General features: G+C 38.9%; 3 protein-coding genes across 3 annotated transcripts; 1 reads left to right on the plus strand and 2 right to left on the minus strand.

Annotated features, from left to right (window-relative positions):
• Nucleotides 1-791: 791 nt before the first annotated feature.
• Nucleotides 792-3,793, minus strand: LOC145902587 (poly(A) RNA polymerase GLD2-like). The gene is made up of 12 exons (XM_082990620.1): nt 3,562-3,793; nt 3,155-3,464; nt 2,815-2,875; nt 2,624-2,715; nt 2,476-2,556; nt 2,241-2,381; nt 2,082-2,171; nt 1,905-2,023; nt 1,631-1,748; nt 1,354-1,572; nt 1,132-1,271; nt 792-1,060 (listed from the first exon to the last, which is right to left on the minus strand). The coding sequence occupies exons 1-12, from the start codon at nt 3,669-3,671 to the stop codon at nt 991-993; spliced, it is 1,551 nt and encodes a 516-aa protein (XP_082846746.1). The 5' UTR covers nt 3,672-3,793; the 3' UTR covers nt 792-990.
• Nucleotides 3,794-5,070: 1,277 nt separating this feature from the next.
• Nucleotides 5,071-8,444, minus strand: LOC145902810 (uncharacterized). Its single transcript, XM_082990909.1, has 9 exons — nt 8,397-8,444; nt 7,497-8,118; nt 7,204-7,308; nt 7,012-7,149; nt 6,313-6,738; nt 5,914-6,045; nt 5,715-5,831; nt 5,481-5,636; nt 5,071-5,296 (listed from the first exon to the last, which is right to left on the minus strand). The coding sequence occupies exons 1-9, from the start codon at nt 8,442-8,444 to the stop codon at nt 5,175-5,177; spliced, it is 1,866 nt and encodes a 621-aa protein (XP_082847035.1). The 3' UTR covers nt 5,071-5,174.
• Nucleotides 8,445-9,723: 1,279 nt separating this feature from the next.
• Nucleotides 9,724-11,689, plus strand: LOC145902693 (tRNA wybutosine-synthesizing protein 5-like). Its single transcript, XM_082990766.1, has 8 exons — nt 9,724-10,038; nt 10,164-10,295; nt 10,346-10,424; nt 10,486-10,625; nt 10,729-10,814; nt 10,883-11,048; nt 11,106-11,272; nt 11,331-11,689. Exons 1-8 carry the CDS (start codon nt 9,811-9,813, stop codon nt 11,380-11,382), a joined length of 1,050 nt encoding a protein of 349 aa, XP_082846892.1. The 5' UTR covers nt 9,724-9,810; the 3' UTR covers nt 11,383-11,689.
• The last annotated feature ends 1,676 nt before the right edge of the window (nt 11,690-13,365 follow it).

Here is a 13,365-nt window from a genome sequence, read left to right on the forward strand (position 1 = left end):
ATACACCAAGTGGTTTTAACAGTGTTCAGTTAGAACTGCACAGTGGTGCCAATATTCGATTATAACATAAGGTTATAAATCGCGAAACAAATCTCATCGAACTGCATTAAACACCAAAACAAAATTAAAACACCCAGTCTTGCCAAAAAAAAGAACAGAAGTGACCTATCGTCAAACTGATTTCCTCCGTAGCGCCAGCGGTGGGGTTCAGATACATAGAAAACATATGAGAAAAGGTGTGACGTGTAGTTACTAAACTTTTATCGTGCGACGCAAATGATAATGTGCACCGCAACACCCATTTAGACGTAAACGTGTTGTATGACAGCTGTGAAAGTTGTGATGTCTCGAAGAGATTGTCGGTAAATTTCACCACAAATCGTTTTACAGTTGTGGTTCTCAAACGTATTTGCTCCTCTTCGGCCAAAAATTACTTATGACTATACTTAGTGGATCGTCCATGTATCTTAAAAAAGATGTTCAAATCATAACTACATTTCCAATAAGATTCCATTTGCAGTCGCAAAGCGTAATGACCTTTTTTAAAGTCTGAAATAATTTTCTTACATAGGCCATGCTAACAAATTTAAACTGAAACCAGACTTCACGCCAAAACTATAACTGCCAGTTAGGTGGGTCGCAGAAACGGTTTGTGAGCAATATCGGGATACACACGCTTATTCAAATCTGGCAGTTCCTTGATGTCAGTGGCTTGACGATTGTAGCAATATATACTCAAAACGTCGCTTGGTTACGCGCTAGTCTATTGTGACTTAAAAGATAACACACACTTTTTTGAGAAACCAGAAAGGTTGTTTATTAAGATATTTTTTTTACGACAAAACAAAAATATCTTAACATTAAACGCAATGTTGAGAAACAATTAAGGATCGACGCCATAGATTTCCCACGTCCACCGCAGAAGTCTAGAGACAGAAGGAAGAGAAAAAACAACAAATATATCTGTAATCGAATATTTCTGTGCTTGGATTATGTCAGTGGCGCCTCAGGAATTAATGCATTTAGATGATTAAATGTTTTGGTAATTGTCGCTGCCTTTCTGTTAGGAAAAAATACAAATTTGGTATTTGGTAGAATCAATAGTTAAAAAACGGTTACTACACACAGTACCTGAATTCCTCGATAATTTTAATTCCCTTAAAACGGTCGCTCACTGCCCGCGCCACGTTACTCTGGTCAAACGGTTCTTCGATTTTAAAAGTTAGTGGCTTCCAATACTCTGATTGTGATACCGCGTCAATAGAAAACGCCTGTAATTAAAATATACTTGCCTTTATCTTTTTAAATATGCGATAGCATCCATGGTTTTAAAGTTGAACACATCGAACGTACCTTTCCAGTTCGCACCGACATGATTAGCCCATCGTAATCAAAAGTGGAGAAGTAATGAAAAAATCCGCGTAGTAATTCACACAGTGACTGTTGGTTTTGTGAGACTCGAATCGGCACTCGACGTGCCTCGGTTTCTATGGCAAACACTGGGTTTTTCGAACAAAACATGTCGGGGTGTATCTCTTGAAGGCTGGGCAAAACAACGGGGTGCGTACCACACTACAAATTTAATTTCGTAGATAACTTTGGGAATGCAGTAACAACGTAGATTACTTACTTGAAGATAGTGCATAACCATCAGCACCAGGGTATAGCTGCTCAGTGTCTTGTATTTGGCGTTATTGATGTTTCTGTGTTTGGCCCAAGCTTTCACACATAATACCAAAGGTCGAACCCTATAAAATTTTGTATTTGGTACATTGGTGGTAGTATCCGCCAATACACTATCCAATATGCATGCAATTAACAATTTGCAGTTGCATGACAGCAGTGCAATTAACAGTTTACAAGTAAAGGTTACTGGCGTTTTATATAAAATGTGCATTCCATACCTTGGATCATATCTTGCATATGCAAACAACAAAAAAGTGTTTCTAATGCCTGTAAGGTTGTTTATGTTAATGTCACATTCCATTCCACTGATATTATCCACAAACTTGATGATGGGAACCTGGCAAAATTATATCTCTATATCTTTTTCATAAAAAGCAATAGTCAAAAAAGGAAACCTTTGCATGGATAACTTCCAAATGTTTGACGAATGGGGCATTTCTCAGTAATCTTTCTATGCCATATAATGCACTCCTTACTTGCTTTTTCTGTAAAGCAACCTCAATAATAAAGAATATGCGCCCGAAACTGCTTGCAATTAAATGCTACACACTTACCGTTAAACTCTGCTTTGTAGTATCAAGGACCACACACATATCAGCATCACTGTTATGCCTTCCAAAACCATTAATGGAAGATCCAACAAGGTGTACACTTGCATTTGGATATATAGCATATTTGATGGCATTTTCTAAGGCCTAGCATAGAAACAAATTCCGTAGTCACTAAGATTATATTTTATGGTATACATATTTTATGTGAAAGGCTCTTTGTTGCAAAAGTACTACAAACCTGCTGCAGGTCAAATTTGTTTCTTAGTAAGGCTGGTTTCTGCTCATAATACTGAAGGAACTTGGATATCTCATGTGATAGCTATAAAAAAATATGTCTGAAAAACCACAACTTGTATTACACACCAGTTAAAAATTCTGTCACCAACCCTTCTTTCCTTGTCGGGGTTAAATGTTGTTGGATTATGTATTGTTCTCTGAAGTGTTGGAGATGGTTCAAGACTTGGCTGTAGTTTATTAGCTAAAAACATTACATTATGTATATATATATATATATATTATTGTTTTATGGATCTTCAGACAACATCAATTTTAACTAAGCTAGTGTTGTTGAACCAACCTGTGACTCTCTGCTTCTTTGCGCAGTCACTTAGAGGTTGTGTGTTCTTCCTTTTTCGGTTCTACAAGCAATGTTGACATAACATAGTCAGTTTTCACCACAGTTTGTCATGTAAGGAAAAAGTTTCGTACTAAACATTCCAAGTAAAATAACTAGCTTTCAAACATTCTTTCTTACCATGTCCAAAACAACTTAATTAGTTTCATTTTTTTTAAGAGCTGTTTATTGGTAGATAATGTCACTTAAAGCCAATTTAAATTACAGAATAGGATATTTAAACAATGTCTTTGTCCTGTCTAATGAATCTAACATAAGTACATACATGAAAAGAAATTCATACTTGATGGTTTGGCTGACCCCGGTGGTTTAAATGACACTGAGAACCATGTGGTTGCGATGAAGAATGTTGATTTGAGACTTTAATTCTGCTTTCTAGTGCATTGTTTTCTACTTCCGAGTCACTACTGATAACAATGCAGTCACCAATAACTAGTTCGCAATTCTTGTTTTTCTCTGGCAGCTTGGCATAAAATTGTGTGTTATTTGTTTCCTGCTGTTTAACATTATTTGCCTTTTTCTTATTTCTGGCTCTCCTTCGCTTGAACATCTTGTTGATGGCCTTGATTGGCAATTTGTTTTGAATGTTTTTTCTAAAAGTAATGTAGACTTCTTTTTGAACTGTTATTTAATAAAAGTACTTACACAAAAAGTTACATATCAATTAATCTATTAGATTTGTTTCTTTACCTGTAGTTGTTGTGCTTTTCAGCTACTTTTTCCTTCAGGTTAGATTTGCTTGTTTTTGGTTGTTGTAAAACTGGACGAATCACAGATGTTTTTGTTTTACTATTATTCATGGTTCTCAGCCCCTTCGCAAATTACCATTGCAATATTACATCTATTGCAACCATTGTCAATGTTAAGTTTTACAACTTACTTATAATTTCTGATATAAGTTTAATATATTTTTAAACAAGCTTCTCATCTTTATCTAAAGTCAAACAAAGTATTTAGGAAAATCATAAAGGCAAATCCGAATATTGAAACAAAAGTGGTTGTTGGTCCTTAATGCAATAGGCTGTAATCAGATTTCCAAATGTTAAGCTAATTGAAACATTGCATTGCATTATTAAAGTAGACGTTGAAATCGTACGTTAAGGTTACTCCATCCAGCTCGGCTTGTGGGTGAATGATGTATTTTGACAATGATTTCTATTCAACATAGATATCAGTCAGTGGACACATACTTTTACGAGACACATACTTTCAAATTAGCATTGCCGTTTTGTCCACTCACGGCAAAAGTTATAAGCAGGTTAATTAAATTTTGAGGCTGGTAAAGACCGCCGAGAAAAAACGACCAAATTAGCTGATTATGCAACACAACACTGTTTTTCTGTCATAGCACCACTTTTTGTCCGACAGTGTCGTTGCCTACGAGTTCGCGCCACAAATGATTTATTTAATTCGCCACAATCAACCACTAATGTATTTATTGCAGTTGTAACTAGAAATGTTGGAATCATCAAATTAAAATCAACAGAGGGTGAGGTTAAAGTTATGACATCACACCCAAAATGACGTCATGTAATGTCACTGAGCACAGAAACGCACAATCCCGTCTTATCGAAGTACAGAGTAGTGTCGTTGCTGCTATACCCTTGCTTTTCCGATGATCAAATAAGCCTTTGGTTTGTGACGTCACAGTGATATATTTTTGTGTGATGTAAAATCTTGTCCTGACCTTTGAGGTAACGTAATCTGTGGATTCTCCTATGTTTGAAACTATTCGATATCTGCAGTATAAGGCGCCTTCTCCCATGTAAACAATGCATTTTTTCGACGCGGGCGGCTTGTGTGATATCAATTACGCCACAGCGAAAAAGGTTTACGATTTGTGGTCGCCGCTACTTTTCGTGCAGTTTTCTACATTTTTAAGTTGACGTAGAACCGAAAAACTTTGGATATATGTTTGTTGTTGATGTACCATTAGGTTAACGCGAAGTTGTCATGTCCGTGGCATATGCACTTTAGGCAAGTATTAAACCGACTCAAGTTCCTTGGCAGTATGTATTTGTTATTGGCACGTTCGTTGCCCATTTCTTTATATTTAGATAATAATGAAATGCAGCGCAAACATGCTGATTGGTTTGTTGGATAAACCCGAGACAGAAAGGATCTGTGTTCAAATCCCGGTGTGCGGATATGATTAACGTATCCTAAAACAGATAAATAAATGCTGTCTGTAGCTTTCGTTTCAGTTCATAATGTATTAACATGTCGAGATGCAAATGACAAAACGACGAAAGGTTCGGTTAACTGAATTGTATCGAAATTTTGTGTGCATGAAGAAATGAAAACTACACGTTGACACATATATTTCCATCTTCAACGTAAGGATATTCGCAGATGCATTCATTTCCATTGTTGCCGGCGTAGCACAACTTGTTGGCACCGCAAGGTGGCACACATACAAGTTGCCCTGCGTGTTAACGATCCATTATTACAATGTCGGAATCATATGGTATGTTGTTTATCATATGTTCATCTCTATTGTTTATCTGAGCTGTGTATTTGTTTTTGATTGTTTCAAGTAGTGCTCAGACGGATGTTGCTTATTCCGATTTGGGTACGATTATACAGTACAAAACGAATGCAGTCCTTACCTGGCACGGGCACTGGCACAGGGTTGTTGGGAGCGCAGCTTGAACCGTCCCAACTGTAACTTGTATCCGCACAAGCGCACTCAAATGACCCCGTTGAAGTCTGCTGGCAAACCGCTCCAACGGCAGATGTGCAAGCGGCCGTGCAACTTGGTAAACCTTTTGGTAACATGAGTTTTGGTAACATATACCCTACAACGGAGCAGTTATACGAGCCATATTAAAACAACGACTTACTTGTGGACACACAGGCGGTTCCTATAAATGAGTAACCCTGTTGACATTGGCAAACGTAGCCTGTGACAGAAGGTACGCAATCGGAAAAAGCGGGACACTGCTGGCCACAGGGGTTACCTGAAAACACATGGGTAACCTTATAGCCTAAATCAGTATATATATTGCCTATCAGTTAATTGCTATCGTAAGCTTTCCTTACCAACGTTGACAGAGACACACGCTTTCTGGCTTTGGCTCCACGTTTGTCCTGATAGTGTACAGATACACTGGTAGCTTCCGTCCATATTTTGGTGACAGAAACCATTAGTGCCACAAGGGTCTGAACATGTTGCTGCAAAGGGTATATTTTTTTGTCAAATGTGCATATACAAGTTAGTTATATAAAATGTATATACAAGTTAGAATCATACATAAGAAATCAGTTCATCAGTCACAATTTTTTCTGGTCTGTTTTTGCATTTATATACGCAAAAACATAAGGAATAACATAGGCTACTTATTGCAACTGTGTAGGCTACTCATAACAACCATTACAACAAACTAAATAAAAAATCTGTAACGATATCACATAACATAGGTCATCCAGGCACGTACTTACTGGGAGCCGGAGGAACACAGATGGTGCCACCGACCAACACGTGTCCAGACTGAATGCACTTGCATACGTTACCCCCAAAATTGTTACCACTGCAGTAGGCAGTGCTTGAGTCGCAGGGTGGATTACAGTAGGACGCTGGTGGGTTTTGAATAGGGGGGGCACAAGTGTATTGGTTCCACACATATGCTGGATTATTACATCGGCATGAGTAACCAGTAAAAAAGTTTCCACTACAAGTTGCAGTGGGACCGCAGTCCTGATTACAGTAGGGCGTTGATGGGGTTTGAACAGGTGGACCACAAGTGTATTGGTTCCACACATATGCTGGATTATTGCATCGGCATGAGTAACCAGTAATAAAGTTTCCACTACAGGTTGCAGTGGGACGACACTCCTGATTACAGTACGAAGCTGATGGGGGTGGACCTAGAGAAACGCAATTTGTCTCAACATCAATTAAATTACAATATGATTACTGGTGGGAATAACGTATAGGTAAACTTTGATGACAAGAAAAAAGGTGAGCACCCCTAAAAGTACTGCATGGTGTTGCTATTTAATCCGTATAATGATGTGATATGTAAGTAATTAAACCGTATCAATATGTTTATACATGTTTTGTTCTGCTATTTTTACAGCCACATTACCCGGCTCTAGAAAAAATTTCATGTAAGTTACAAATATTTTTTAGCATCTTACTGGGCTGTGGCGGAGGTACGCACTGATAGATTCTCCATTGATATCCCGTTTGTTTGCACTGGCATCGAGGCCTTTGATTGGTCGGATCCCTTCCACAAACAGCCGTAGTGCCGCACGGAGGGTAGCATGTCGTCGGACCTGGTGCAAACAAACGTTTAATACCAACGCATGTTGGGGCCATGTGTTACGTACCCACTACTCCGCAGTTAGTGCCATAGGGACACACGCATGCGGAATCAGCATTGAGTTGCGGAAGGCAAATGCGCGGAGGAACACAAAAAATACAGTTGCCGCTTCCTGCATTTAAAGCACATTGGGAAGTGATATAGTAACTTCAACATAAACCAGTAAAACCAGAGTTGTTTTGTTTATTTCTCCTATTTCACAGCTCTCAAACAATATTGTTAAAAAAATATAAACAATCTATTGTTGGTGGATATAGTATAATTTGATAAGAGAAAAAATAGAGCAGCTTTTCGCCTTACCTCCAGGGTAGCTGGGATTACCGGGATAACCGGGATAACCAGGATAACCAGGATAACCAGGATAACCAGGATAACCAGGATAACCGGGAATACCGGGAAAACCGGGAATCCCGGGATTACCGGGATTTCCGGGATTACCGGGATTACCGGGATAACCGGGATAACCGGGATAACCAGGATAACCAGGAATACTGGGATAACCAGGATAACCAGGATAGCCGGGAAAACCTGGATTGCCTGGGTAACCCGGGTAACCAGGATAACCCGGAAGCCCTATATTTCCAGCTTGACCGAAAATTCCAGATAAGATCAAATCGGAAAAGGATAGGTTTGCTTGCAGTATAAAGGGAAGTAGGTATTGCAAATTTCCTCCAAACAAAGAATTTCCACCAGCAGTGTTGCCAAAAGGTTGCAAAATATTGGTGAACGGGTTTGTGGCAAGGGCTCCCTCAGAAACGGGTGGGGCAACCCCAAAAATGTTAAAAAATCTGCCAGTTAGATTCCCATTTGTAGCATTTCCTTCATCGGAAGTGGTGTTTTCTACATTTGGCACTAAAGTTTGACTAAGCGCCGTGGGAAGCAACGAAGCAGTCAAATAAACAAGTATTACTAACTTAATCATCTGCACACAATGTTCATGATGTTAAATTGCCATACAAACTGCACTTCTTTCGTCATTCCCACAAGTTGAATTTAGTCCTGTTTTAAAAAGCAGGTTCCTGTTGGTTATCTACTGTCGAGTGTCCTGCGAACGGCTCTGATTTGTTTAACAAGAAGTGCTTGTTATTATGCGATATTGCGAGAGTTCTGACGCACAACGCACTTCTCCGTAAGATCGTTAAAGGACAGAAAGTATTTGGAACACCTCAAGATATTTTGCCTGAAGCGTTGCACGTTTACGGCACTGGCTTGCACTGTTTTTTGTACGTCTCTAATTTCTGTGGCCATCGTTTCCCCGTAGGCTTAAATTTTCAGAAAATGTTTTTTGGTACGTTTAATTTTTTCAATTTTTCATTCCCGGTAATCAGTTATCAGCTCTTGGGAATTTCACCATTGTATAACTTCATTTAAAAATTACTTTGTCATTGAGAAATGGGTCATTAAAGTTGACTTGCAACAAGTTTCTTTTAAACAACGTTTATTGCAATGGATGCGTAAAAAAGTAGTTCTGACGCAAGTGGTGCAATGAGTAAGAACAGCAAGCAATCACAGACAAATGCTTACGAACAGTCTTTCACGTTTGGCTATTTTTGTCAAACGGCGTAGCTTGGGGCCACAAGTTTTCCCAGGCTATATTAAGTTCCATGGTTGATAGGGAGTTTATCCTGGGGTCATCACTTTCAGTCCTTATATTACCATTATTGATATGCATGACCCGTTGGTGTGGCTTATTACTTTTAGGCAAAGAAACACTAATTCTGCCATCTTGATTGACTATAGCGGCCACGTGCCATCGCAAATAACAATTCACAAAGCAGGTGACGCGGTTAGTTTGTTAGTTAATCGAAAACCTGAAATAATTTGGATTCCGTTTACGCGTTTACGAAAAACGAATTGTTTGTAACCTTCAGTTAGCATCGAAAGAACCAACTGCTTTTGATTACAAAAAAGAACTGGCTTTTGAAACTGAACTTGTATTTCGGCTATGGAAGAGAGGTAATGTATTTGCAACCCATAGATACAAGTTTTAACTGTATTTGCGTATCATTGCCCTTTTCCTCTCCCACTTTGTGCCGCCGTTATAGCCATGCCACATTATTTATTGTTTTTTACCGAATAGCGTTTGCATTTTCTCAACCAGCATAAGTCTATACCATTCTTATTACCTGGCAATTCGATTCATTTATAAAGTTTTTTCAAAGAACAGGCCTCACAAGAGGTTGTGCAGCAGGTGCGGCACACAAGGGCCCCTTACCGTCTAGGTGAGCCATGCATAGCAAACAGGGACCACGAATATCATTGTTTGCTTTAAAACTAAGGGAGTTTAATCGTAAAGGTTAGATTCCACTGACAATGTCATTTTGCATATCTTTGGAAATTTGGAATTATTTAAATTTTTACATTCCTAAAAATTTCGAATAAAAATAAACGAGCACTAACTATTTGCGACATTTTAATTTCAAATAAAAAATGTATTGAAAAGAATACATGTTATTTCTACGGTGGGTTCTCATCACCGGGGATTTTGTGGTTTTGCAAGAACTTGTGATACTTATATCGTTTGTTGACGATGTAGATCATAAAGAAAACTTTATTGTTTGTTAGTGTTGTTTTTACTCAGATTCTTCTACCCTGGGCTGTTTTTCATGACAATATGTCTGTTCCTAAATGCAAAGAAAATATTCCCATCGAACACATTATGGCGACTCAGCTTACCCTGACTGAGTTCGAAGAAACATATTTAAAGAGTGGCCGACCAGTTGTATTACATGGGATTTTAGAAAATCTGCCTCTTTCCAAATGGTCCATGGAATATTTATCCAACTGCGTTGGGAATAACCTCGTGAATGTTCGGGGAAAAACAGACCAGCAAGACTACAAGGTTGAAAAAAACTTTCATAAGTTTTTTACAGTTATTTGCACACAGGGTAACACTTTGAACATGGAGAACTTGAAATGTTTAAAAATTAATTTTGTGCAGCTTTTAAAACATGTCTTTCCGGTTAGATAGGAAAATCTTACACCATAAGAACAACCACCTTTCAGGAGTATTTAGATGACATGAAGAAGCAAAACCATAGAGGAAACACTTCTTACATGGCCGTGCAAAATATTTCCAAAACATTTCCTCAACTCCAGGTATTTCATACACTCTTCAAACCACATGTTTTTACTACAATATTGATCAGGGTGAATGTACTTTACCTCGAGTTATTGGCAAGCTACACAATGGACCTTTCCTCTGGGTCGGACACAGAGGGCATTATGGTATTTTATATTTGTTATAGTTTATTATGTCATGATAATTCAGAAACTTTTCTTTCAATAGAGTATTGTCATTATGACCCAGATGCAAGTATGTTGATGATGATTGAGGGTGAAAAACAGGCTCGTTTATTTTCATGTGTTGATCATGAAAGTCTCTATCCCAATCCCCTAGGTTCAAAGGGAAAGACTATACAGTCGCAGGTGTTGTACTACTGTGAATATGCATATATGTTCACACTGAAAAATATTTACGTTGAATTCTGAAACTATATTTAGGCTTTTTAACATTTCTGTTTGTCTGTAGGTTGACTGCGATTCCCCAGATGTTGAAAGATTTCCAAAGTTTACCCAAGCCACATGTTTCCACTGTACTCTACATGCTGGTGACATGTAAGCTGTGTCATTTTAAACTTTTATTTTGGAAAGGTTTGAATCTTTAATTCTACATACATGTACAGGTTGTTTATTCCTGCTTTCTGGTGGCATCAGATTACATCATTATGTGACTCTGTATCAGTTAATGCATTTTTCGGGGACAGTGGTAGTGATAGATACATTTCGCGAATTGTGGAACCACCGGTTTACACTGCTTTTAAATACTGGCTTCACAATGTTATTGAACAGGTGTGTATTTGCAACAGTTTTGTGATGTCTCTTGTTATCCAATATGCTTGTCAACAGAACCGACCGTTTAATTCGTTTCAACGAACTCTTGAGCGCCTCCCACTGTGTGTGGAGAATCTTTTGTTAAAACATTTTCACGAGGTGGCGCAGAAGAGCCACATTGATTTTCTGGTCACAGAAATTCTTCAGTTTTTGGGTCTGGAAAAGCTTCCAGAGTTTAAGGGGTTCGTTTTGAGCTATAACTATCTATCCAGCAACCTTTCAGTTGTCGTTTTGTTGCAGAGGTGGCAAACATCCTCCACCTATTAAAATTAGAGGACTTAGATGGAGATGACACTGCAAGGTATATTGAGAATTAAACAGGCTGGGTAGAGCGATAGACGCGTACTTCAACCGGCACTGATGGAAAAGCAATCAAACAGGAGGAGGAGTGGTGTGGTTACTGCAAAAAGGAAACTGCAATTTCTGGCATTTTACTTTCATCTGTCTAATTATTGTATATTCTGCGCACATATTTCTCCAAATCTACTTCTTATTTCAAGCCGGTGATTTTATGAATTTTGTAAGAGTCGTGAAGTACAAGTGCAAAAAATGAGCATGTATATCCACGTTACCTGAAATACATAAAACGATGGCGGTGACGTAATGAAATGTGGCAACCCGTATGATCAATACAATGCAGTAGCGGGCCTGACGAAAGAACCACGAAATGCTTTTACCTTCACTTTCTATTCTCACTTGTTAAGTGTCGTATCGTGACGCTTTCAAAAAGGTTGGCAGTTTAAACAGTTGCAGGAGTGTGTTGGGTCATAATTCTAAACTGGCATTAATGAATTTGGCACAACTTTTTTGCAAGGGCGTTTGAAAGTTTGTTATTTTTATGAATGAACTTCGCGGTCAGAGCATGGTCGTTTCCAGGATTTTTTGAAGGCTGCAAACAGTTTGCGGAAATTGAAATTTTTTGCGATTTCGTGTCTTACGTTCAACAAAAATATTCGTACTGTTCGGCAGAGTTTCCATACATTTGAATTCTTGGACATGTCCGTGATTTTAAAATCAGAGTTACGTAACAAAAACGTGCCCATATGTACGGGAATTTGAAGCTTACGGGTGATGAGTTCAAGTTATTTTTCGCAGTTAGGACCCCAAAAACGTCTTGACGATACATATAAATGACATCGCAAAAAAAAGAAAGTTTGAGACTCAAAAATTATTTAAATTGACTGATCGATATATCCATCTGGTATTGTACTGTGACGGATATGATAACCCAACACTTAAGAATCCGGTCGGACACCATGTAACGCCCTGGACACGCCTGTGGGTAAATGTCAATCCGCAAGTTAGTGAAAGTTGAACATCCAAAATACATCGTACATGATGTTAGCACGGAAATGTGAACTACGCCGCGTGAAGCATTTGTAGTGACGTAATAGACAGCGATTCGTATCAGAAGCAAAATATCCCCATCGCGTGTTAGTGTAAGGTGTGACACGGCAGCAACTTGGAGATTCCTTTATCGATAATCCAAGTCGTGAGTTATCTTCTCTCCAGTAAAACCGCTTTCATCACAAGACATATATTTGCGTATTGCACAACACTACACGAGCCATCTCGCAACTGCCTCGGGTGTTGAGATGGCTGTTTCCAAGGCGACGATGTATTGTTTGTACTGACGTATGTATACAAGGGAAATTTTTCAACGTATTGATGTGCTCCAGTTACCGTTCGCTGCTTCCAGGTTATAATGAATATGCACATCAGATAAACCACCGACCTCGCGCACTTTTCCGAGTCCGAAGCGTAACGACTTGGAAGAAGAAGTTTGCAGCAACTTGTCTAAGGCTTTGGTGATTTTGATCCTCATGTTTGTAGTTATTAGAAACACTTCGCGTTAGAGATGAGTAAGATGTTGTTGGGAAGGATTCTTCGTCTGGTATTTAGGTCTATTGATAAAAGCCCTTTACAAACACATGCCGTGGAAAAGAGGGAACACTTCAGGTAACCGGCGCAAGTTTAAAGGTTCTTAAAAAAATATTTAGTGTTGTGTGGAGAACAAGCCTTAACATAGTTGACTCATCATTCGTCTGTATTGGGATTCTTGCGCCAAAGAAAGCCAAAAAGGGGAGTGACTGTCTTACGGCGTTGACGGTTGTGTCGAGTCTCATGAACGAACATCAGTCGATCCCCTGCAGCCTTTCCAAACGGAATCCGAACTGCAAAGGGCGCTGACGTGTAGAGAGTTGTGGTACACGTCATCAAAAACGCCCCCAAAGGGGCTGCGAAGTGTCACGCAGACGGTCTGTAATTAACTTCC

Source organism: Ascidia mentula, chromosome 5 (genome assembly GCF_947561715.1).
Source record: "Ascidia mentula chromosome 5, kaAscMent1.1, whole genome shotgun sequence".
Taxonomy (NCBI): Eukaryota; Metazoa; Chordata; class Ascidiacea; order Phlebobranchia; family Ascidiidae; genus Ascidia; species Ascidia mentula.

Excerpts from the sequence above, each read along its gene's own strand:
- LOC145902587 (XM_082990620.1), bottom strand. The coding sequence starts at position 3,671 with ATGAATAATAGTAAAACAAAAACATCTGTGATTCGTCCAGTTTTACAA. Across the intron at positions 2,876-3,154 it reads GGGGTCAGCCAAACCATCAA|AACCGAAAAAGGAAGAACAC; the intron begins GTATGAATTTCT and ends CATTGCTTGTAG. Across the intron at positions 2,716-2,814 it reads AAAGAAGCAGAGAGTCACAG|CTAATAAACTACAGCCAAGT; the intron begins GTTGGTTCAACA and ends TAATGTTTTTAG.
- LOC145902810 (XM_082990909.1), bottom strand. The coding sequence starts at position 8,444 with ATGGCCACAGAAATTAGAGACGTACAAAAAACAGTGCAAGCCAGTGCC. Across the intron at positions 6,046-6,312 it reads CTGTGTTCCTCCGGCTCCCA|CAACATGTTCAGACCCTTGT; the intron begins GTAAGTACGTGC and ends TACCCTTTGCAG. Across the intron at positions 5,832-5,913 it reads GTGTGTCTCTGTCAACGTTG|GTAACCCCTGTGGCCAGCAG; the intron begins GTAAGGAAAGCT and ends ATGTGTTTTCAG.
- LOC145902693 (XM_082990766.1), top strand. The coding sequence starts at position 9,811 with ATGTCTGTTCCTAAATGCAAAGAAAATATTCCCATCGAACACATTATG. Across the intron at positions 10,425-10,485 it reads CGGACACAGAGGGCATTATG|AGTATTGTCATTATGACCCA; the intron begins GTATTTTATATT and ends TTCTTTCAATAG. Across the intron at positions 10,815-10,882 it reads ACTCTACATGCTGGTGACAT|GTTGTTTATTCCTGCTTTCT; the intron begins GTAAGCTGTGTC and ends ATACATGTACAG.